The 25,500-nt window shown below is 38.0% G+C and overlaps 1 protein-coding gene across 4 annotated transcripts in view; it reads right to left on the reverse strand.

Annotated features, from left to right (window-relative positions):
• LOC146312407 (formin-like protein 1) overlaps nucleotides 1–23,396 on the reverse strand; it is a 50,936-nt gene extending 27,540 nt beyond the window's left edge. For all 4 annotated transcript variants that reach the window (XM_084740086.1, XM_084740087.1, XM_084740084.1 and 1 more), the window contains exons 1-6: nucleotides 22,544–23,396; nucleotides 9,047–9,130; nucleotides 7,276–7,356; nucleotides 2,857–2,930; nucleotides 1,946–2,029; nucleotides 1,653–1,796 (exon numbers count right to left, since the gene is read on the reverse strand). In XM_084740086.1, coding sequence (XP_084596212.1) covers nucleotides 1,653–1,796; nucleotides 1,946–2,029; nucleotides 2,857–2,930; nucleotides 7,276–7,356; nucleotides 9,047–9,130; nucleotides 22,544–22,684 — 608 coding nt within the window. In that variant the 5' untranslated portion in view covers nucleotides 22,685–23,396. The remainder of the gene's footprint in view (nucleotides 1–1,652; nucleotides 1,797–1,945; nucleotides 2,030–2,856; nucleotides 2,931–7,275; nucleotides 7,357–9,046; nucleotides 9,131–22,543) is intronic.
• Between the last annotated feature and the right edge of the window lie 2,104 nt (nucleotides 23,397–25,500).

Consider the following 25,500-nt stretch of genomic DNA (forward strand, 5'->3'; position numbering starts at 1 on the left):
ACACATCTGCTATGCCAAGAATGCAGTCGCTGCAGATGATGTTTAACTGTGTGTGTGTGTGTGTGTGTGTGTGTGTGTGTGTGTGTGTGTGTGTGTGTGTGTGTGTGTGTGTGTGTGTGTGTGTGTGTTTGTGTTTGTGTTTGGTGGCTTCTTGTTCAGATTGCGTGTGTGTGTTTAAGTGTGACTCATTTCAGTGTGACTCTCCATGACTTTGGTGTGAATGATTATCAGAAGTTATTAAATTATTTTCTGACAGTTCAGACATCAAACCTGTAAAAACACAACAACAACATGACGTGACCATAAATCTATATTATCTAATATATAAAGTATTATTTTTATTAATTTTTTATTGGTCAATTAAATATCAAATAAAAATGTAGTCTGTTATCTCCTTATTTTTATTATTTATAATAACTTGTCCATATTATATAATACTTCTATATCTGCATCGATTATATATATATTTACTTTGATTATTGTTCTTTATCTGTGTTAATTATTTTATGTCCTGCTATTTATGTATTTTAAAAATTATATTCATGTATATAATTTATTATTTTTTGTCTGTTTATATTACTTGATATTATATTATATATTTTTTTATTTATAAATACTATATATTTTCAATCACTGTATGTAGATATATATATATATATTATATATATTATATATATATTTTTTCGGTATCTTAATGTATTGTATTGCTTTTTTTAAGTCCATAATTTATTTATTTGCAATACATATCTAAAAAACAATACAGAACAATAAATATCCTTAATAAATGTTAATAAATTATACATATAAATATTCTTAAGCACTCCCCAGTGGGAATGAAATCTTATGCGATGGCCAAATATGTTTAAAAATTGTAACTCAAAGAGCAAAATAAAGCTCAGTTCAACCTATTTAACATAAAAGCTTATAAATAAAGTTATACAGCTTTACATCCAGACGGAGAATCTAGAATCTAGTTCGTTCTGCTGTCGTGTGTGTGTGTGTGTGTGTGTGTGTGTGTGTGTGTGTGAGTGATGTGAGCCGGTATTTTGTTTGTGTGTTTTCTGTATTTTCTGTATTGATCCGACTGTATTTAGACATAAAATACGACGTGTTCTCTGTCGAAGAAGATCAAGAGCAGTTTGTAAGAAACAGTTTGTTTGAACTCATTTTAATCTGCAGCAGATGAAGGATTTATTTGTGTAAAATTCAGTTTGTGTTCATGTTTATAAAAATCTGTCTGAGTGAAATGAATCTGCACAAACTGTTTGTATTTACAGGAGATGATTATGGCTCCATCTTCTAATAAGATATCATTTTTAAGAGCATTTACAAATGATCTTTTTAGCCACACTATATGATCAAAAGTATGTGGACATCCCCTGTTCACACACTGGGTCTGATTTTAGTGGTTTGGGCTCAACTCCTTAGTTTTAATTAAAGAAAACCTCTTTTAGACAGTAATGAAATTGCTTTTTTTCGCCCAGTTTTGAGTAGAAGAACTTGACTGTCCTTCAACCCCATCAACTCAAATCAACGGCAGGATATCATTTGTTTATTCATTTATAATAAACCCAAACAAACCCTCATGATCCGTTATTACACAGACAAACATCATCTCCTTCACATGTGACTGTCACACGTCCCTCACTGACCTGACGGTGAAGGTCTTACTGGCCTTTGAGGCACTGTGAGTAGGTGAGTTACTGGCACTTCTGCTCAGATCCTCCGCTGACTTGTCCATTGTTTTGCTTTTGTCTGTGGGCACCGTGCCGTTGTCCAAAGTGTCCACATCATACCTGTGAGTCACACAGTCAGAGTTTACCTCCGGTGGCATTCATGGGATTGTTTGATACGGTGATGGAAAGCGGACGTGTGAAGGAGATAAGACATAGTTAAGAGTTGACTGTTCCAAGGATGAAAAAAGAAAAAAGAAAATGATACCTACGTGACAGCACTATGAGCAAAGGACAGATAGTCCACAAGAACATCTAAGCCTTGATTTTCCTCATTTAGGAACTCCTGCGCCCAGCTGCAACAAGAAAACACATTTTAATTTAGTGACACAGCTGGAAACAAAAAGAAACTGCACAACTTTGATATTTTAAGATTTCAAAATTACACTTATTTAACAAACTAAAGCGAGAACATGAACATTCAGACACAAAAACCACATCTTCTTGTCTGAATTTGTTCAATGGACTCAGGTATCACCTGCACATTTTTTGTTTAATGTGTTAAAAAACAATTACAGAAGCAAAATTAAGTTTTAGTTAAGCTTGACACTATATATATGTAAGTGCTATTAGGGCTGCAAATAATGATTACTGTCATTATTGACTAATCTGCAGATTATTTTTTCAACTAATTGATTAGTTGTTTGGTCCATAAAATGTCAGGAAATGATGAAAAATGTTCAATAAAAGTCCAAGATGACGTCCTTAAATGTCTTTTTTTGTCCACAACTCAAAAATGATGGTAGAAGATGGAAAGAAACCAGAAAATATTCACATTTAAGAACCCGAAATCAGAGAGTTCTGACTGTTTTTAATCAAAGAACGATGAATTAATTATCAAAACAGTTGGTGAATAATTTAATAGTTAATTAATAAATCAACTAATTAACTGATTAATCATTGCAGCCCTAACCTTTATAAATTTACGTGTCCCTCAGAGTCTCAAATGCTTCAGTTAAACATCACTGTTTTGTGAACATCACACCTCAGACTCTCAAGTGATTATCGACAATTTAAGTTGTTTTTTTGGGGCTCAATTTTAATTTGCCTCTTTTCCTTCAGCAACAGTTTGAACCTAACACAGTCCTTTTTTATTCGTAAAGGGAATTGGAGTGAGACTCACCCTATATAATTGGTCCTGAGGGAAATCTCCAGCTCTCTCAGGATCTGAGTGGATTCCTGGACTCGTCTCTTAAACTGTCAGAACACAAACAGGGAAGTTAAGTTCAGCAAATGCTTAATTAGTCAGAAAATATGCAAGATGCAAAGGCTGTTTGGTGTATTGATTTGTGTACTGCCAGTGCAAAACAATAAATACTATATATTAAAGAAGTACTGATGTCTTTCATGACCATTTAACAGAATAACACAGTCCACTGACTGATACTATCTGATCATCTGATTCCAATCAGTCACATTCATGAAGGGATTAAATGAAGGGAAGGAAAATAAACCTTTTGGCCAGGATGTAAATGCACACTTTTTTTAAGTGTCTGGTCCAATTGGAACATTTTTACTGCATAGTTTTATGTCTGCAAAGTAGCTTTTAAAAATTACTACACTGATTTGAACCCTGGAGTGACGCAAGAGAGAGACTGAAAGTGACTACAGTCTGAAAGAAGGAACAATCCAAGTCTGCAACAGACTGCAGACCAGACACCTGAATGATTCACATATTTTCTGATTTATGTACAGATGCTTTGATCAAACCAGTTGAACACAGGTACCCATTCAGGATGGCAGCCCACATACTAGTTCTGGGACATCTACCTTGGGAATAGAACGTTTTGTTAAAAAAGATTTTGGACAGAAAGAAATGTAAAAGTTAAAAAAGAGCAACATCACACATACAAACAAAAACAATCCTGCATAGTAAGAAAGCAGAGAGCAGTCGCACAGAAAACATAGTTGTAATTGTGCATGAAAATGAGTACTGCAGTCCAAACAGCCTGTTGGAGCCATGAACTGAATATTAAATAGGCTGAAATCCTGTTCAATATACAATCTATGAAGATAGTTGTTTTTTTCCCCGCCTCTTCCTCCCCAGACCTGAGTAACCTCTGCAGATATGCAGCAGGAGTGTGAGACAGGCACAAAATTATAAATCATCAATAACAAGTGACAAATAAGTTATCGACTGTCAGCTGATCAGATGTTGATAACTGTCTATTGTCTGTCGATGTCAAGTTAAGTCTGTTATCCTGAAAACACGGTGGAATTTGAGTTCAGTGACTGTCTTACTGTCTGCCAAACTCCATTAACATTTTGCTCAATTTAACGGTTATAAACATCCACTCCTTCTAAAAGATTATTAGTGATTTCTTATGACTCATGAACAGACACTCATTCAGCAAACATTCAGCATTAATTTGATTAACATGAAACTAAAACAGTTATTGTGGCCCAGAATAGAGATTTCAAAGGAAGACACTTTATCATAAATACATGACAGATTTCACTTTTAAATTGCCAGATTTGTCAGATATGGTGTAAAGCCTTTATTTTATGCCTTTTCACACTAATAACTTTATTCTCCCAATTGATTATTATAGATCATACAGTAAATATTACCTAAAAAATGCAGATACATCATTTCAGGTCCAGTAGTACGAAGCTAAAATAGCAGCTAATGCTACTCTGCTAAGCTAGCAGCACTAGTTTAGCTTTTTTCTTATGATGATTAGACTATTCAAAGTATATACATGTAAAAACAGTATAAACCTGTATAAGAGTCTGTGCAGAAAAAAGACAAAGAATATGCTGATATTATTCTATAGTGTTTTTACAGGTTTGATGAGGCACACAGCAGTTCAACTTGTTCACCTCAGTCATCTTTTGCTCTCTCTCTCTCTTTTATTCTGTTAACTTCACATACTGTTTATTCTGTGTTGCACACACTGTTTTTATTCTGGTTTATACTGAATATACTGTTCTTATATTGTTTACCACCTCGTCTGCCTCAGTTATTGTGCTCCTGTTTCTTCTTTTCTTTATTTCTTGTCCTGTTTTATATTACCAGGTAGAGACATAGTGAACTAAGAATCTCATTGCACTGATTATGTGTTTATTTTTTGTATGAATCCTTTGCAGATTTACCCACTGCCTAATTTATGTGAAATAACAAACTCAACTGCAGAGATTTTGCTTTAACATTAAGATTTTTCAGTTGCAGATTACAGCTGGGGGAAAGGGATATGTAAATGCATCTTTAACTAAGGCCAGTGTGGCTTTCTCACCAGTTAACTTCAAATTAAAGCTGCCCCCGAGGCGTTTTCTTGTAACCAAACAAAAGTTGGGTTTACATTCAGTGTTGCTCACTAAATACATCCTGTGTTTGATTCTTTTCTTATAAAACATTTGTAAATTTGATTTGCAGAGCTTTTAAATCCAGCCTGCAGCTTCATCTTCCCCGCCTTCGTTGGCTCATCGCAACGTGTCGTGGCTTGTTAACACCCTCGGTGGTCAGTGGAATCGTAGGAAGCTGCTGACAGGACTGTGTATTGGGGACTAACTCATAGAAAAACAGCTCCATAGTGATACTGGAGGTCTAAAACCCCACAGGGAGCCCTTAACACAGCTCTCTTACTATACCTCTCTGGTTGGCTGCACGTGTTTAGTTTCTGCAGATATGATATGCTGTTGTTTTAACTTAAACACTTCTGTGGCATAGCTCTTCTAACACAGGACTCTCCTCAGTTTTGACAAAAAAGTTACTGCAGTTTGACTTTGTAGGGCACCACATAATCCTCCTCCACTGTATCTGGTGTGATGGAAATTTTTGACAAAAAATGTCTCAGGTTTTTAATCTAGTTTGCAGCTTGCTGGTCTGGGGCCTCATTACAGACTCCTCCAAAGTCTGAAATCCTGTCTTATCTCAGTTTCAGATGACATTTAGGATTTGTGGTTTCACAGAAGCCTGTTTTCTAAATGCATTTAGGAAAATGTTCTGTCTTATCTTAAGAAATTCCTCAGTTAGTAAGTTATGACGGCATACACACTGTCCCAAGTAAGGGATAATAAAGGCATCCACTTTCTGTCAGGTGTTTCTTCACCTCCATGTTGTGCCGTCAAACCATTTAACACACACCTACAAGTGGATTATCCCTCTTATACCATGGTCATTTGCCAACAATAAAGCATAAGAGCATTTGCAGATTTTTTGGTGAGAGTTTTGCATACAAAATCAAACGTTATGAAGCAAGAGCTGACTGTTGTCATGACAAGAAATAATTCTAGTCCCTTTTACAACCAAACTCAGCAGGATTGCTGTGGTTGATAAAGAGTAAACACCACTTTCTAACTAGAAGTGATACGAGCCTTGTTTCTATATAGTTGCAGGAAAGTTGCAAAGGTTCAAACCCCGTCCTTTGAAGGATATTCCTATAAAAAGGCTGCCGTGGGTCATATAAAAGGTGCCGCTTCTTCTCAGCCATATTAATTAGTCCAGTGTTACAGTGTTAGCACAAACCTGCCAGCCAATCAGAAAAGAGTATTCAGCCAGACCATGGCATTAATTCAAAATAACTGGCAGAAAAGCCAGCACCACTGTTATGAAGCCTGTATGGAAATGACAATAAAGATGGAGAGCAGCACAAAATATTACAACTGAAAGACTACTCAGATCAACACGATCAATTCTGAATTTGATCAACTTGCTTTGTCCGTTCAAATCTTTATCATGGGTCGTCGTGTTTCATCTCCTCAAAGACACAATCTGACTTGAAGCTTAAACTGAACACCCATCTTTCATCTTTTCTCATCCATTCAGAAGCTTATCCAGAGACAAGTGAAGTGACACAGCCGTTGTCATGGATACAGGCAGTCTTGTGTACAATATAAACACAGATCCAGGCCTGACAGGTTGAGTGCGGACTGAAGGATCAAGTTTACAGCTCTAGTTAGGATTTCCTAAGCTAAGATAAGATACGAGGTCTGAGATAAGACAGGACCAGAGATGAGTTCAGGAACCGCTTCTGTAATAGGAAGAAAGGACTTTTTCCTGTCCTACCCTATTGGAAACGTAAGTTAAGATCAACACTTCAGAAATGATTCTGTAGTGAATGTATCGTCATAAGAACAGCAACCAATACTAAATACTTTTTTGAAACCACGTGTTGAAAAAAATCTCTGTTAAATATATATTTGACCGTATCAGAAGTACTGCAGCTGCAGTTCAGTCTGTATTTTCCTTGACTTGGAGCAAAGAAGAGCTCAGTGAAAAAAAATATCTTGTTTGGCTAGGACTGTTTTCTTTTTGCCATTTCATCAAAAGAGGTATTGAGTTTTCTTACCAATATTGTGCTGAAGTTTAAAATTCTTGTGTCCTGGCAACATTAACGGTAAATGTCAAAGATCGTATCAGAGAAACAATTTAGTGTTCAGTGAAAATACTTGTGGTGGTGACTATCTCAACTCTCTGCTACAAAAAGATAAAGAATTTCATCTTTATCTGTTATCAGGAAATCCGGTAATAAAAAGTGTTTAAAAACTATTTTTCAGGTCAAACAGAAACTCGGCTTCAAACTGAGATGAGAGTTTGTACCTTTCTGACTCCTCCATGATCCAGATAACTCTTCAGCTTCTCCAGGTAAGCGGACGGTGGATTCTTCACTTGAAATCTCTCCTGAAACAGAAAATCACACACACACACACACACACACACACACACACACACACACACACACACACACACACACACACACACCTCTAATTATATTTGATTGCTGTGCAGCAGTGAGGGCTGAGTGGGGCCCAGAGGGCAGTGCTCAGCTGAGGTTTCACACAGGCAGTTTGATTACACAGCGACTCTGATGCAAATGATTTGATCTTAACAAGTTTCCAGAAATGATTCGACTGTGCTGCAGCAGTTATATTCACACACAGTCACACCCTCAGCTGTGAACTGAACACTGACATTTGTTGAGTAAAAAAAAAACAAAACAAAACAAAACAAAACACAGTAATGGCTCACAAAGCAAAATTGTTTGGCTTCAACTTTGGTGCAATTATAATTATTTTTCAATAAGGAACAGCTGAGTGCGGCGCAGTGTGATGGTGACAGGTGTCCTCTGTCACTCTGTCATCATGACTCACGTTGTTATGGACCTCCTGGTGGTTACTACGGTGATGTACAATATTAATGAGCTTCCTCGTGTGTGTGTGAGAAGATTTAGGTGGTTGCTACACTGCAAGGGTTAATTTAATCTAAGATTAGTTTTACTCAGTGTTAAAAAAAAAAAAGAGGCGGGTTTAAAATTAGTTAAGCCAGGTTTAAAATCAATATGAGCTCTGTAGCACCATCAAAAATTAATCCCTGTTAAATTAATCTGAGTTTAATTGTGTAAACCGAGTTTAATCAACAGGGCTGAATATTGATTCGGGTTCCCGAAATTGATTTGATTCAACTCACGATTTGATTCAATTTGGTTGGGGATATTTCAGTTACAATATCAATTATTCTTGAATATTAAAGATATTCTCAGAGAACTCATGTTGTAAATTGTACAAGGAACCCTCTAACCCAGTGTATTATTAAAAATATTAATGATTATATTAAGAATTGATCTCAAAGTAGTTACATTAATCATGCACTTCTTATTAAACATGACCAGACCAATACACTAAAATTAGCAAAACCTCCCTTAAATCTTATTAAACGTTAACGTTACATTGTTTGCTAGCAAGCTAAAATGTTAGTTTAATTTATTCACAATGACTGAGCAGAGAAGCTCTTAATTTCTCCTCCTTTGCAGGTAATATGACCAAATAATAGACGATAATACAACGGACAGCAGGACAGTAAAGAAGAAAGACTGCTGGGCAGCATCTCACACAATGTTCACTTCCTGTTCAGCTTCAGAACTGTTTCCAGGGTGAACCAGTATCTTAACAAAAATACAGCACCATCAGAAAATTCATTTAGATTGACTCTATTTCTTAACTTTCTTTGAGAAACCTTATCATTTTGCTGAATTAACTTCAAAAAGGCAGCAATTTTAGTTCAAAGTTTAAAGTTAATACTTGAGCACAGTTTAAAAATCTGGTGCAACAAAATTACAATTAAAAGACAGGTTTAAATTGGAAATGTCTTAACTATAAACTAGCTTTAAAGTTTGGTGGAACACAATTTGAACTTAAACCTTGATTTAAGCTGTTTCAAAATCAAACCTCATTGGTGTAACCCAGCCTGTATGTCCACAGCTCATAAAACACGTGTCATTGATTGGTTTGTTTGCCTCTGACCTCAATAAAGGGGCCAGTGTTGTCAGAGATGGTGGAAAAAACAATGAAAATGTAGAGAGCAGCAGACCCACCTGGTCACAGATCAGGTCCCACTTCTTCTCGTTGTCGTACTGACTGAGGATCTTCACTTTGTCTGGAGGAAGATTCATCGTGTTCTGAAAACAGAGACAAAGAGAAAATAAGGCTTCTGTCATATGGAGAATGGATCTTCTGCATGACAGCAAAGGATTAAGATATGTGGTCATTATTTCTCAAATCTTTAAGGGCAAGCCTCAAGACTTTAATAAAAACAGTTTAAAGTCCAGTTGAAATCACTTTAAGTTCCTTTTTGTAGTCAAACATACATTTGAAATGCATTGTAATATTTCTATTACTGAAAGGAACATCAGAAACACTCCTTTAGCCTCTGAGTGGGTGCAATGATGGACGAGTCTGATTGACCACTGACACACGTCTTGTTAGCAGTGGTATTGAAAATGAAGGACAAACAATTAAAATAAATGACACTGACATTTTGTGGTTAATGTTTTATTGTTCACTGTGCTACTGTCAGCTATGTTGCTAATTAGCCATCTGACCTGCAAGCTGACATCAGCAGCGCATTTTCTCCTGGTGGATGTTTGTTTGGTGGCTCATTCAACAACTCAGGGCAACAAAAGACACAGCAGTTTAAAGTCTGAGCCTCTTGTTGTGCTGTGTCCATTGACCACATGGCCCAGTGTGTGGACGGGACCTCGATACTGCTGCTCCAAACCCGATCACTACTGCGCAGACCCTCGCTCCTAATGATGTCACCAGCACAAGATGGTAGCATCTGCACTACCAAGACACAACCCAGTCCCATAAAGATTATGAAATACAGGGATTTGTCCTTCTTCAATAATGCATGAATGATTTCACTGTCACTCAGAGGGACATTATCGTCCTCTTTGACTCACTTGTCCACCTCTGAGTCACTCTAAGTCAGAGGTCTTTGTCTCTGTGTTGTGGAAGAATCAGCGCTCATTATCAGCAGTATGTTAACCTCAGCGACATAATAATAACTTTGTTGATACCAGTCATCCCCCTCTCATAAACAACTTCTAATACAGTTGCTCGTGTGTTTTATGTCTAAATGCAAAGTCAGAATTTGTTTTGAAAAGCACTAACTGATCCTGCACTTCGACAAGAACACACGCTACAAACCAATCAACCTGAGACTCTCGGAATCAGCTGATGTGATCAGCGACAAATTTGTGTATGAGGACGATAACAAACAGCTGAATGCAAATCTGCCTGCTGCCCTCGATAGGCTTCAGAAAGTTTCTGAGAAGTCCGGATGAAATATCCTCACCACACGGACTTTCACAGTGCTGGGGGTGTCCCATATAATAAACAGATTCCACAGATACATCACCTGTACGAATTATAACACACAAACACACACACGAAACTGGGCTAGTCGACCGGAGACACACAGTCACTTTGTTTCAATGCTACATTATCCTCCTCATATCTAATCCGGTCCTCTTTTCTATCCGCCCTCACGCCTCCTCCTCTCTTAGCTGCTGAAATAGAGCGACTTGACGCGTCCGTCTCGAGGTCAGTGAGAGTGTGGAGTCATCAACACTGATGCAGTCTGCTGAGGAATGTCAAGCAGTTGTTACTTAGTGGTGATTTGCTGCATGCTTTACCTCAGGCCCTCGCAGATAAGCCCTGCTTGAACCACATAACCAGTTTTTAAATGGAGTTTCTTCTGCTGTTAAATGAAATATAACTAGATGACGCCAAGACACATTGTGGACGTGTTCTAACAGCGTGTCTTCGTAGTAAAAGAGTTCAGGTACTAGACTGACCTGCCTGCAGTCCAGACCTGTCTCCCAGTGAAAATGTGTGGTGCATTATGAAGCACAAAATACGACAACAGAGACTGTGGACTGTTGAGCAGCTGAAGTCGTATATCAAGCAAGAATGAGAAAGAATTTCACATAAAACCAAAAACAGGTGATATATCACAATTATAAACACGACCCTGTCCCAAAACTTTTGGAACATGCTGCTTGCATCAAATTTAAAAAGACTTGAAATTAACAAAAAGGTTTATCAGTTAGAACATTATCTTGTTTTTCAACTGTACTCAACTGAATATAGGTCAAAAAGTTTCTACAAATTATTTCATTCTGTTTTTAATTAGCTACATTTAATTTAATGTCCCAACTTTTGTGGATTTTGCGTTGGCAGCAAAACCCTTAAATCATTACACAATTTTGGACATATATAGGCCCCCATTTTATTCATTCCTGAGATAAAAGCTGAGGCACAGCACACTGAAAGCTGCTGTGTAGTCATCATGCGTGCTGTCCTGAAAAAACAGGGGCACAGTAAATTCCAAACAGCACAGTAAATCAATGTTGCTGTGCGGCTGGATGTGAATCTGATAAATCAGTCTGATGAATGGAGCTGCTGGGTCAATACGTGCTGGTTATATTTGACCTGATGGATCTATTAACCTGCACAAACTGAAAGAGAAAAACAACCCTGGTTCTCTCGTCCAGAGAAAAAGGTTTAAAGCCCTGAAAACCTGCCTTCAAATCTTCTATCTAAGATTTAACTGCAATGACTACAAAACGGACAATCTTCATCTGAAAGCATTATATATTTATTATTAAAGGTGCACTATGTTCCTTTTTTAATAAAAAAATTGGTTATATAGTCCTGTATTCTTGAACTGTAGGGCTTCTGGATGTGCAATGTGCTCTTTTTGTTCTCAACCCAAATTAACTCAAAATATAAACCTCTTTTTCTCCAACTTTTACAGATAAATATATGAACATATGGCTTTAAAGTAAATCTAAAACACTGTTATTTGTTATATTAAGAGCTCTTTCTCTGTTTATAGGCCTGTAAAAAAAATTGCATAGTGCACCTTTAACAGCCATAAACTCAGCTGATCAGCTTCATCAGGCCTGTATGGGTGTGGTTAGGTAAGATTTGACTGTCAAACCACCAAACCACACACCAACTGTCATCAGTCCGATTCAAATCTTGTTAAATTTTGATTGGTGCCCTGAAGGATGAGTACAGCCCACTTAAAAGCAGTGAGCCTAAAAAAAAAATAAACAGTGAAATAACTGAGAATGTTCTGACAGAAAGTAAAAGTTTTCATGTGGGATCCTCTTATAGCCAGATGATGAAGATCTAGTTAGTTAATTACTTGATAATAACATAAAAAAACAAAGCTTTTTTAAACCGGTACTGTCGGACTTTTCTGTATAAATAAACGTCTGTTACATTCAAGTCTTTGCCAATTAAGTTCACACAAAAAATCTCTCTGTATTTCTCAATCTAGTGGAGTTTGCCTGGTGTCAGTGGCGCACTGGCAGTGATACGATTTGTGTCAAGTCAAGCAGCTATAACTGGTTTGCCAGAGCTGAAGGGGGAGGGGGAGGGGGCAACCATAGTGACGGAGCAGGCTTCAGCAGCTAGGAGTACGGCAGAGTCTAGAACACAGGAAGCGTCCAAAAAAGCTTCTGATCCTCCAGATAACAAAAGAACCTTAGTTTTCAGACAGATTACAGTCAAAAAAAAAGAAAGTGAAAGAAGAGAAGGCAGACATGGATGTTGGAGGAGGAGTAGGAGGAAGTTATATATTTACTCTAACTAAAAAATGGACTGTTGTCTCAGAACTGTGGAAATTTGCATGTGTGGACAGTGTTTCTGTAAATACTCTCACTGCCAGAAGGTGGAGACAGAAGTTCCCCACTGGTACAAGTTTAAAGGAACAATATGTGCAGCCAAAAATGAGTACAGCAGTCCAAGTAGCGAGTTGGTTGAAATAGGTTGAAATCCAATTGAATATACAGTCTATGGTTGAAGTGAGTCGTTTCCCAACCACACCCTCCTCCCCAGACTCAACGGCAGTCCTCCACTGTCAGCTGATCACCTGTTAACAACTGTCAACTGTCAATTTAAATCTAAATTTAACTGACTTAATGCCTGCCAGACTCCATTAACATTTTGCTCATTTTTACCGTTATAAACATTTACCTCTTCTAAAAGACTATTACTGATTTCTTACAACTTATAAACACACATTTAACTCATTCAGCAAACATTCGGCATGAATTTGAACTCTAATAAACGTGAAACGGGCAAACAATAATACAGGTTACAGGCTGGAATAGAAATATCACAGAACAGTGCAGCTGTAGTGTTTCACATTAGCATGTTTCTTTAATCTCTGATGCTAATTTTTGTGATTTATTACAGGAAATAAATTACAGATTTCTCCTTTAAGACGGTGCTACAATAACACAACTTTTGCCTTTACTCCTGTTTTAGGAATTTGAACACACAACCTCTGTTTGTTGTTTTGAACAATACCAAAAGGACAATTTTGCTCCATGCTCCCTGCAGAATTTCACAGCTCTGGTAATTTTGTACAGCTGTTTGCCAGAAGATAAAATCTTAAAGGTTTCTCAGCTTGTCCCATTAAAGTCATAACAACAGATGTACAAGTGAGAACATTGCTGCATGTGTTGCACTTAATTTGTTTTTACATGAACAAACTCTAATCTAATCATGTAATCACATCAGTCACTGGTGCATCATGGAGACGTGGTGGGTCAGCAGGGAGTTGTCTTTGCTGTGAGGGAACAAATTGTAACGACTTTAATTTTGTCTCTATCTTGGCTGCTGGTGTCTGTGTGTCCTTTGTGGATCATTTTATACTCACTATGTTAAGTGTGAAAGCATGCGGCCGTTTTGTCACACTCAAATTGCCACCCTCTCCATGACAACCTGCGCAGTAATTGTCTCAGTCTCCTCTAGACTTACGAATCCATCTAACTGTGCTGATTTAAGTGGCATTAAAAAGTAAAATGAGTGACCTCTACACATGCCATTAACAAGTGTGCTAAGTGACTGAACCGCAGCCAGACCCGAGGTTCAATTAAACAGCACAGAATTAATGTGATGCAGCTCTAATCCGTGTAAAACAACCCTGGAAACAGCTGTGAGTTCAAGGATATGAGACTCAAACTGGCAGCAGGAGGAGGACGACGGTGTGTTGAATTCAGCAGACAGAAGTGGGACATTTCTGTGTCTCTGAATGATGCATGGTGATGCATTCCTGAATGTGCTGACTGTCTCAAAAAGATGGATCAATGGAATTATCATAGAAAGAAGCTGTGTTTGCAGCAGTGGCTGAATAATTACTGCTAAATCTGTGTCCTTGTTCCCTGTTTCTCCTGTTTACACAAACAAGGTTGTGTCTGTTTTGCATGTGATCTATTTCCCGTGTGTTGCATGTAATCACATTAAAATCTAATGTAAAATATGTAATTGAAATTCAGGATCAATACATTTATTTGACAGGAAACAATCACTGTGATTGTGATTTACAATCAAAGCTAAATGCAGTGTAAATGCCTGGATATTTAGAATGAATAATGAGCAAGACAATCTCAACACTGTCCAACTAAAAGGAAGCAAATACACTATATGGACATGAGTATGAGGACACTTGGGTTAGGGCTGCACAATTTGGTAAAAAAGTCATATTGCGATTATTTTGACTGAAATTGTGATATGTGATATGAATAATGGAAATGATCAGTTTTGCAGGACAATTTCATGCTCATTCAAAGAAATAACTGCTGAAATCGTGATGGTGTGATATTTACTGAGGTCTGAACCAAACAGACACGTTTTCTTTTATCTGGAGAACAGAAGATTTTAGGTCAACACATCTCTGCAGCTCTACAGTATCTCATTATAATGCTGTTTTCTAACACGTTTTACCTTTTTCGCAATAAACGAGCACAGAGTTAAGCACAGAAAACTGGAAAGGAGGAAGCTGGCTCAACTGTTAGTGGAGCACTGAGCAAAAAGGGGCGGGACTTAGGAAGGTCCTGGCACATTCCAAAGTGGACTAATTCTGACTTTAACCTGGGGTTTGCTGACTCTGCTCCCCAAATTTGCACAATTATACACTAAAAATCAACTAAACACAGGGTTAAAAGGTGCCAGAATGAAACAGGGGTAAAAAGTAGTCATGCGTCATTCTATAAAGTAAACATCAGTCTGTGTTCTGGTGGACATTTAACCTGCAGGGCTAGTAAAAGTGCAGTGTGTATCATATTGCCCTGGGCTGTAGCTTAACCTGAGTTAACAACACGTGTGTGAAAAGGGGCTCAGTTAGCCAAGGCATAAGGATATGCAGTACTAAAAGCCAATTGTGGACTTAGATACAGTGATGTCTACATACTGCAGGGGTAATAGTAAGAGGTACTGATGTGTATGTATATGTGTATGGCAGGCAACAGAAGAATAACAAAAACAAATTCACTTTGGACAGAAGACACATTTCATTTTCTGGTGTAAATGTAACCCTGTTAAATCGTCAGATCGTGTCCATAATAATTTGTTGACAGAGAATTGGCTAAAGTCAGTTTGACAATCAAACTATAATTTAAGAAAAACTTGCAGAACAACTAACAAGTGAGTAAATGTTCTGTTTTTGTTCCTCTTTCTGTCTGTGTCTCAGGCTGTAAATACAATACACAAATCCACAGATGTGCATTTACAATTTCACCCACTGCCGCATTCCCTGTTGGAAAATATGCAAAGTGTTATGTAAAACATTGAGGAAAAAGTGCTGCACATAAATTTAGATGTGACTGAAGCATTTGAACACTGGCATCATCACAGTCACACGCTGTAACTGCGCAGATTTCTGCTGCTTTGATATTGATCCTCTCAGTCTGAAAACACTGCAGTGCCATCAGACACCAGCGTCAGAATATGAATAAAAGCATCAATAAAAACCCACTGGCACCAATACTGCAGGCTCACATGCAAATGTGTACATGTGAGCGTACGCACACACACACACACACACACTTGGCATTACTCTCCAACCTCCTAATCCACACCTCTGAGTCTGACACTTTCTGTCCCTCTTGTCCCTTTGAGCCTCTGCAGAATGAAACCGGTGACAGTTTGTAGCATCCCTCACTTCTACCTCCTCTCTCTCTCTCTCTCTCTCACTCTCTCTCTCTCTCTCACACACACACACACACAGGCAGGCAGCCCATAGCCAGCTGGTTTGTATGCAGACGGAGTATCTTCTCCACTTAGCACAGAAGATTTGCTCTGCAGACTCAGCAGAAGACGGAGTTGGTGGAGGAGATGATCTATATTTGGTGGGATACAGTGATGATGTAGCTGTTAACACCCGGGGGAAGTGTTCAGGGTGGGGTGGGGAGGAAAGAGGAGTTTAGATGCAGCAGAGAGTTAAACTGCTGCAGAGTGACGCCTGTTTTTTTCTTTTGTTTTGTTTTTTTGAACATGAGAGACAACATGTTCCTGCACATTTATACAAACACACACACAACTGCAGCTGCACACACACGCTCAGGAGGAAAAACCTGCAGCAGTTGGCACAAGACGTTTGCTGTTGGCACATTAACTCATTGCAGTGGTCGTCCTACGACCCCAACACATCCTCTACTGTAGCCTTTATGAATCATTCCACTGCAACACAGATTGAATTTACAGTGCACACTATGAACATGCACTGTAACACTGCACAAACATATGCAAACACCCTGCTCCATGCCAAACAGACTACAGTAGAAGCATTATCTGTGTTACATGAGGAGATATCATGTGCAATTCCATTTATAGACAGAAACAAGAACTAGCAAATATAAAATGGTTTATGGCATTTTTTTTTCTGGCAATTCTGCAACTCTATTTTCCTGTGAAACTCCAGCAGTGTTTTGTGGACTAAAAAAACACTAAACCCGACCTTATTATCAAAATTACAAAGGCAAGGGCAACATTCAAATCACAGAAGTGGCAGTTTCTTGAAGAATGAAACACTGCAGAGCTGCAGAGACGTCCTGACCTACAGATCCTGATCTTCAGACGTAAGAACACGTTTGTTTGGTAGAGACCCCAACAAATGTCACATTAACATGTTTTTAATAGCTTTTATGCCGTGAAAATGAAATTTTGTTGCAAAAATTGATATCATTTTGCAACAAAATAATTGATGATTCCCACTAATTGCGAATCATATCATAATCACAATATCTGTTAAAATGATCACAATATAAACATAACTTTTGTTTTGTAGAAAACTTTGCAGTGCAACTTTCTTTTGTGTCTTCACAATGTTAGGAAACAAAGAGGACCTTTTCAAAATAACAGTTTAATCTGATGCATAACTTTTCAGAATGAAAGTGGATAAAATGTGACTAAATGTGTTCTGGATGATCATCTGTAGAGAAAAGCAAAAGTCATCTAAAGGTAACTGGGAGATTAAACAAAAATCAGTATGTTCAGCTCTTTGCTGTGTGTTAATACAACACTGTAAAGTCTCACACTTGGAGGTCTGAGCCTCTTTCAACATTCAGATAATCTCCAACTCAGCACTGCAGCCTTCATTAACAAAACACTCAGGTCATGTCCTCACTGTGGCTCTGCTACTTTGGGGGGGTTTAACAACCTGAGGAGTAGTTTACAGTTTACAGTTATACACAAATTACACACAATAGTTTTAAGGCCATTTCTGATACTTCAATGACTATTTTAAAATGTTTTAGAAGAAAAAAAATACATTTTCAAGACCCCATGTTACCATGGTAACAATCAGTGCCATCAACTGATCAGTTGCATCCAACAACAAAAAAAAGGAAAATATGGCTCATAATTTGTGGTTTGCTAACATTGTTATGAAGACAGCAAAATATTTCTTTGTATCTTGTACCACATTTTTATATCTTTTTGAACATCTGATGTTCCTCTCAGTGGTGAGATTAACACAATTTTTTGTCACTGCTGTGAACTCTCCACTGAACTTTCCCAATAAAATGTCCTGTTGAATTCCTCAAAAAGACACACACCGGAGTAAACTAAACTGTGCGGCTGGATGTGGTCACTCGATCTGCCATTTTTTAATTTTGAAAAAGGTCTTAATTTACCCAGAATTCATTGTGCCATAGTCCTACTTCAGATAGTCAAGAACTGCTTTTGCAACAGGTGAATTTAGACATCTGTCTGAAGTCTGACTAAATTAAACTAAAGTCTCTCTTTGTGAAACTGGACCCAGCAGGGCCAAGAACCTGTGACTCAAGAGTTAAATGATGAATAAATATTGGTAATTTGCAAATAATACTATTTTGTGAAATGAACAGTATTTCAAATAAAATCAGTTTCATTCATCCATTTCAAATAAAGCCATCCTTAACCTTTCAGTTATATTCATATTTTCTGTGGTCTTGCTGCCCTGGCATCTGGCCTTTGTGCTCTCAAAAACACCAAAGGCAAAGTGGTCTTGCCCCCAAAATCATGAAATTCCAAGGCTTGTAGGGAGATAAAAAATGACTGAAAATACAGCCTTATTTAACTGCTGACTGAAATAATAATTTAATGTGAAACATTTCTACAATCCCTTCTCCAATTTGCTGTTAAACTGACATTATTCCCATCACCTACATTTTTAAGGTGAATTGATTTGAACATCCAGTTTCATCGTTATGGCTAAAATGATCTGATTCTGCAGATTTAATGAGCTGATCTTTGGTGTTATCTATCCTCCAAATATCTAAGAAATCAGCTGAAATGTTTCAGACGTATCCTAATGACAGAAAAAAACATTAGCTCTCGAGCAGAGGTAATTAGAGGGAGTGTTTTATGCTCACACACATCGACTGAACTGCCTCAGTGGAAGGGAGCGGCATTTATCAGGGCTTTAATTGATTACCATTCACCGTCAGGAGGCTAAGACGGAGCCCGTTTCTGTAAGTCTGCTCACTGACAAGAAGCTCAGGATCTGTTTCTGTTTCATGTTATCAAATTACAGATCAGCGTGACATGATGTCACATATCATTATGTGCCTCAGACACTCTGATGATAAGACTCAGAGGGAAGAATGATGACAGGAATGCAGTTCATCATACAGCAGGTGATCGGTTCACATATTGAACATAGCTGCGTTGTCAGACTCAAATCTGTCTCTGCATTGTTTTTTCCTCCTGCCTGTCACCACGAAGGCATGAGTTCAGTCTGTCACAGACCATGTTGTTGTCAACAGGAGACAACTAGCAGCTCAGTGAAGGAGGTAATGAAGAGAAAATCAAGTTAGGCTCGAGGAATGCTGCTCGCTGTAAAGGATTTTGTCATCATGGCTTGGAGTCGCAGTAAAAATACAGAAACCTGAGAAAACCACAAGGACAATCACAGTACACTGCTGCTGACCACGAGGCCACTCAGCTAAAGAAAATAGTGTCTTCAGTTACACGACATGGCTGAAAGTATGTGAAGTTAACACCCACACAGGATTGTTGGACATCTTAGTCTAAAATCATGGGTATTAATCTGCTCCTATAACAGGATCCACTCTTCTCTTTTTAGTCATTCTACCAGATGTTGAACGTGGCAGCAGGGATTTATTCCCATTCAGACAGGAGAGCATCAGTGAGATCACACATGAGACTGTCCCATCCAGGAACCAACGAAGGAAGTGGTGCTAAAAGTAGTTCAAAGATTAGATATACTTAATTGATTCCCATGCAGGGAAATTTGAATAAATATTAAATGTATTGCGCTCTTATATAATGTTTTCTACTTTAACAGACACACATTCACAGCTGCGCATTTGGGGGTTCAGCGTCTTGTCAAAGGACATTTCAACATAATATCTAACAGTCACGTTTCCACCCAAAGTACCCAGAACTTTTGGTCCCAGATACTATTTTTCAAGGAACTAAAATGTTCCTTCAGGCTTTATTGTCTGCCTTTCCACATTGATGTAAACTGGCTACACCATTGGCTACCAGTTAAGAACAGGACAGAATTTAAGGTTCTTTCATCTGTTTTTAAAGCTCTGCACAGCCTGGCGCCCAAACACATATCTGAGCTCCTATGCCCCTTGTCCAATTCCCGATCACTCAGATCTTCGGACCGGCTACTCTTAGCTGTCCCGCGATCAAGGCTGAAGTGGAATGGTGATCGGGCGTTTGCTGTAGCTACCTCAAAACTGTGGAACAGAAGTGTTCCCCTTCTGCTGACATTTTTAAGGCAAAGACCCATGTTTTCTCAGACTTTTGAGAGTCTTTAACGTTGTATTCTCTCGTGTTTTATATTTTTATCTGTTCCTCTATTTATTTACTTGTGCATGGAATGGTATTTTTATGTTGTCTCTGCTGCTATTTTGCCATTTACCATGTTATACTTCTTAACTGTTGTTATTTTATTGTACAGCACTTTGGTCAACTCTGGTTGTTTTTAAATGTGCTTTATAAATACACTTGACTTGACTAAAGACCCACAAAAATACGCAAATTAGTGAAAAAGAAATGGCTGTTTTTTCACCTAATTTTGGCACATGACTTTACAAGGCTGTACTATAATAAGTCCTGGACTTCAGCGCCAGTCCATCTGTCGTATGCTTTCTTCTCTGTCTTTTGTTTTTCTTAGTCTCATGAACTCACACTGTTCCACTGATCTACAGGCGGCTGCAATGTACCAAGAAAAACAGTGAAGAAGAGTTTTGATGAGTAACACTGAATGTAAACATAACCTTTGTTTGTTTACAGGAAATTCCACACGGCACTTTTCAGTACTAAACTCAAGCAACACTAAACAATAAAAACTGTACTGTACTGTACTTATGCCAGTGTACACAGTATTTTGCACCTATAAACAGCGTTCAAAATTAGCACCAGCCACCAGACAAAGACAAAGATTTGCTTCAGTCACCAGCCAAAACAACACAACAGCAATTTATTCAGTAGTAAAATCTGAACATTCACTGAACACTTGGCTGGTGGACCACAAAGTTAACCCTGGATCAGGGATGTAGGATCAAGACACTAACAATAAATAAATAAGACACTGAAAAATCATGTTGTCCTGCCCACAGGGGCATCAGGGCACTGATCCTGAGGATTCACATTCAGTTCTCCAATTCATCCCAAACTTGTTGTATAAGGTTGAAATCAGGGCTCTGTGCAGGCCAGTCAACGCTCTTCCACACCAAACTGGGAAAACTATTTCTTTATGACGTTCGCTTTGCAAAAAACAGATTAGAGACAAAGACACTGTTGGAAGCACAAAAATATCATTATCTGTTGTTGCATTAAATACAGAGTATGTAAGTTCTGCCACTAGCAATCTTTCACTCATTAAAAACAGACAGACAAGACAGACTCTGATGAAGTTGTGGAGTAGCGCGGGATCATGGGAGTTGTTGTCTTCATTGTTAAACAACCACATCGTTCATGAGAATCTATCTGATGTGACTCATGTTCATGGCTGAAGTGATGTATTTAAGTTTGTCACGACCCATTATGTTGAATGAAATTACAGAATTCTCTGGTTGTTTGAAGACTGCTGAAGACATTTGGGATGATTTTGTCAAAAGCTTGAGACCCAGTGACTCCAAATCACCAAACATTACTACACTACTGCACTCCTATCATATAATATTTTCATCAAACTAGAGCTACCTGCTGGTACCTGTTTACTGGTCACACTGAAAAAGTTATTTTCTTTCATCATATCATTATCAACGTGTTTTTATGTTGATTCCTTTTTGATAGATTTTTTTGTTCCATCTTTGTACAAAATTTAAATCTCTTTGGACACTTCATGATTTTGTCACGTAAGCTTGCTGTGTTCACCATGCATGCCAGCTTTGTCTCAAAAACATCCAGGGAAAACCCTGATATAACACAGATATGGTTGTTTTGTGACATTCTAATATGGAAAGGTTATATATTATGCCTTTAAGGTTTTCTCCTGATTGGGACCAAGTAGTGAAATGATGGAAAGTAGGTGTCCACACACTTTTGGCCACATATCAAGTAAGCTTTAACTTTCTCAAAAAAAAAAAAAAAAAAAGTAATCTCATTAGGGCTGCAACTAATCAATTAATTGGTTGATTATTTTCTTGATTAATCACTTAATAACTGTTTGCCTATAAAATTTCAGAAAATGTTGAAAAATAATAATCAGTTTCCAAAGGCTTAAGATGACGTCCTCAAATATCCACAACCCAAAGAGTATTGAAAAAAAAAAAGAAAAGAGAATTTGACTTTTTTCTTTAAAAAATTACTCAAGTCAATTAACTGATTGCCAAAACAGTTGGTGATTAATTCTATAATCAATCAGTCAATCAACTGTTGCACCTTTAAACTAACGAAATATGAACAGTGATTCTTTATGAACAAGGTGTTCTAGGATGAATTTGAAGTTGCTCTGATGAATAGTAAAGTTTAGTTGCACCTTGTCTTAAACTGTAAACAGATCTGACCCCCCCGCCCCCATCATTCTTCCTCCAGCAGACCATGCAGTGAGCCTAATGCTGCAGTAAGCTCTCAGCATAAAGGACCTCTTATGTATCTTTCCACGGTGGTATTGTGTACCTGGTACCGCGATAAGCTTGTCCTGAGGACGTGCACATTTCCAACATATTCAAGATTCTTGGTTTCTTTTCTACTGTTTGTCTTGTGCTTGTTTCTTCTGTGTGAAAGTTGACAGTTGTGCCCTAACCTGCTGCACCGAGTCTCAAACTCACCAGCACAGCACTGAAGCGCTGCTCCAGCTCCTCTTCAGGTGGCATTGGGAGTTTCAGCCCCTTGGTTTGTTTCTGGGAGCCTGTGCTGCCCTGCGTCTCCTTCCCCTGAGGTACCTCCATGCCTCCTGCTGCATTCCCCATCTTTGTGTATCCGATAGATCCAAGAAATACACATACAAAAAAAAAAAAACTCCCAAAAATCTGCCTCAGATAAAAACAGCGGTAAAAAGGTCAATAATTTCTTACTTTCTATCTAGTTATTCAAAGTTAATATCAAGGCTCTGTGAGGCACTGGCCTGTGACCTTTGGTTGTTTCCATGACCCCAGGTTGTTGATTCATGCTGAAGTGGCACTCATGACTTGTCCATACTCTCAAATAAGGAGAAAGCAAAGGGATGAAATCCACCCCTGCCTCTGAATGAGCTCCTGAAGCATTATGAAACCCTAGAAAGAGGGAAGGGGATATCCTGAGAGTGACAGACAGAATGACAGCTGAACGAGTGAAAGAGAAAAGGGGAGGAGATAGAGTTCAGAGCCTGTCGCTCTGCTGCGCACAGGACGAGGCTGCAACAGAGAAAGAAATATTAAAGGTGAGCTGATTAACAAAGAAAGGTTTCACTTCTGTTTTCCCTCTGCACAGGTGGTGAGGAAACTCTGGAGGAAACTACTCCAAAAGCTGCAGTGCTCTCGGGTAATGAGACTTAGTTGAGCTTGCAGGTAGTCTGTGGAAGCCCTCCATCTGCTGTTGGATGCTGGGTGTCTCTGGGCCTTTGATCTCCATATCCAGAGGAAAAAAACAGAGGAAAAGAGGGAAAGGCAGGGATCCAGCAGGCAGCCACTCTGTCTGTCTATCCGAAACAGGGACAGAGAGAGACAGAAGGCAGCAGAGACACCGGCTCCAACAGAGAGAGCACACAGGCAGCAGAGCTCCCTGGGTCCTAATGCCTCCATGTACAAGAAGGCACATATTTCATCAGTAACCCACAGAAAGCTTCAGCGTCAAACTCAAACTGAGTCATACGTTCAACTGCTCAGTGATTAGATGAATATTAAATGAGTTCAAAACAAAAACAGAATTAAAAATAATTTAATTCTATGTGCAACATGAGTGTTCCCTCTGTGAAGGGGTGTCAATCTTTATACTGTATATACTGTTCCTTTTGTTCATTTTTTGTATTTCCTATATTTCCTCTTTTTTTTTCCTTTTTACAAATTGGTTCTTCTTTATATTTTTGCGAGCCACTTTGCTGCTGTAGCACTGTAAATTTTCCAAGACTGTGGGACTATTTTGATAACTGATTATATTATTTTTCAAGAAAAAATGTCAAATATTTGCTGGTTACAGCTTCTTAAATGTGAGGATTTGGTGCTTTTCTTTGCCATTTATGACAGTGAATGAGGAGTTTTGTAGAAAGAACTACACTACACACACTTGAGCTTTTCCTACAAAGACGAAAATGTCTGCTATGAAGAAAGTCTATTATATTTATGTGCCGACAGAACTAAACTTTATTTGACCATAAAATATTCCACATCTTTAATACATTATTTATTCAATGCAGTTTAATATCAGCCTTTCAACATCCAGCATTAACACCACAATTTCTTCAGAAATTGACTACATTTTCATCCACAAAATATTAAATGTTTTGCACTTCATTCTAAAAAGACAACATTCATAATTAGCTGTTCAAATGGTTAATGAAAATGAAACAGTCCACTAACATCCCTGTTTACACGCAACTGTGTATAAACCAATTAAAGTAATGACATGTTTTCAAGTAGGTGTGTTTCTCTTTCCAACCAGAAATGTGGTTTTTTCTTTTCAGTATTAGTACCACAACCATGCAAACTGTTGACAACACACAGAGCTGACTGCAAACAGTCAAGAGGCCGCGTGCCACAAACTGCAGCAAAAACCCCAGAGTGAAATGCATATTTTGAATGTGCTGTATGCATGTCCAAAGAATTCTCCTCAAACCCAAATAACATCAGCATATCCCACATCAGGACTCAACAACTAGGCTTGCCCAGGGCAAGTAAAATGCTGTGTTGGGCAAGTAAATCTGGCAACTAAGTGGCAAAAAAAACTATATATAATCAATCGTTTAAGTAATTTTTTAATGCAAAATTGGCAGAAAATGCTGTTTTAAGCCTCAAATATGGAGATCTCGCAATATTAAATAGCATCTCTTTGGATAAAATGAAACATTTAAAGACATCATCTTGGGCTCTGAAACCCTGAGATGGACATTTTACATTCTTTTCTGACATTATATAGACATTGCAGCCCAAGGTTAAACATGAAATTGAAGTTCAGTCTTTGTTGTTTGATAACTGCTAATAAATAAAACAATTTAGGGCAAGTTAAAAAACAAACCCAACACATTAATGCTGAACCCTGCACATGTCCTAATCAGAAAATGGTACCTATGGAATAAGGTCTAATTTAGAAATATGCTGCTTACATGACCTCTGTTAAACATGGAATATTGTCATATTCAGAATAAGAGTGAACAACAGTGTACATGAAGTTCCTGTAATATTTAAGTCAATAAACTAACAAAGTAAAGTGTCCCTGGGTTACATGAAAGCTCATGCTTCAAATTGGATTCAGCATATTCAATCTACAGAATATATTACAGTACAGAACATGAGTTTTCATTTAGATTAATTATGAATAGAAAACAAGCTGGAGCTAAAAAAAAACTGTGAATGAAAGTTTGAGTACGTGCAAAACAAAACAAACAAGTAACAAACAGCCAAATGTCCCCCTGCGGTCAAAGCCTCTTTCATACAAACATGTTGCTTCATCACAAACCCTCATAATACCCTGTGTCCCAACAGTTGTACAGTAACGTGGCAGCTAAAGAGGATCACACACTTAATCAGAATCATAAGTTGTGTAGCAGCGATGATGTAACTCTGTTAGTAAGCAGCCTGTTGGCTACAGGATG

The sequence above is a fragment of the Lutjanus erythropterus genome, chromosome 17 (genome assembly GCF_056507025.1).
Source record: "Lutjanus erythropterus isolate fLutEry1 chromosome 17, fLutEry1.hap2, whole genome shotgun sequence".
Taxonomy (NCBI): Eukaryota; Metazoa; Chordata; class Actinopteri; order Lutjaniformes; family Lutjanidae; genus Lutjanus; species Lutjanus erythropterus.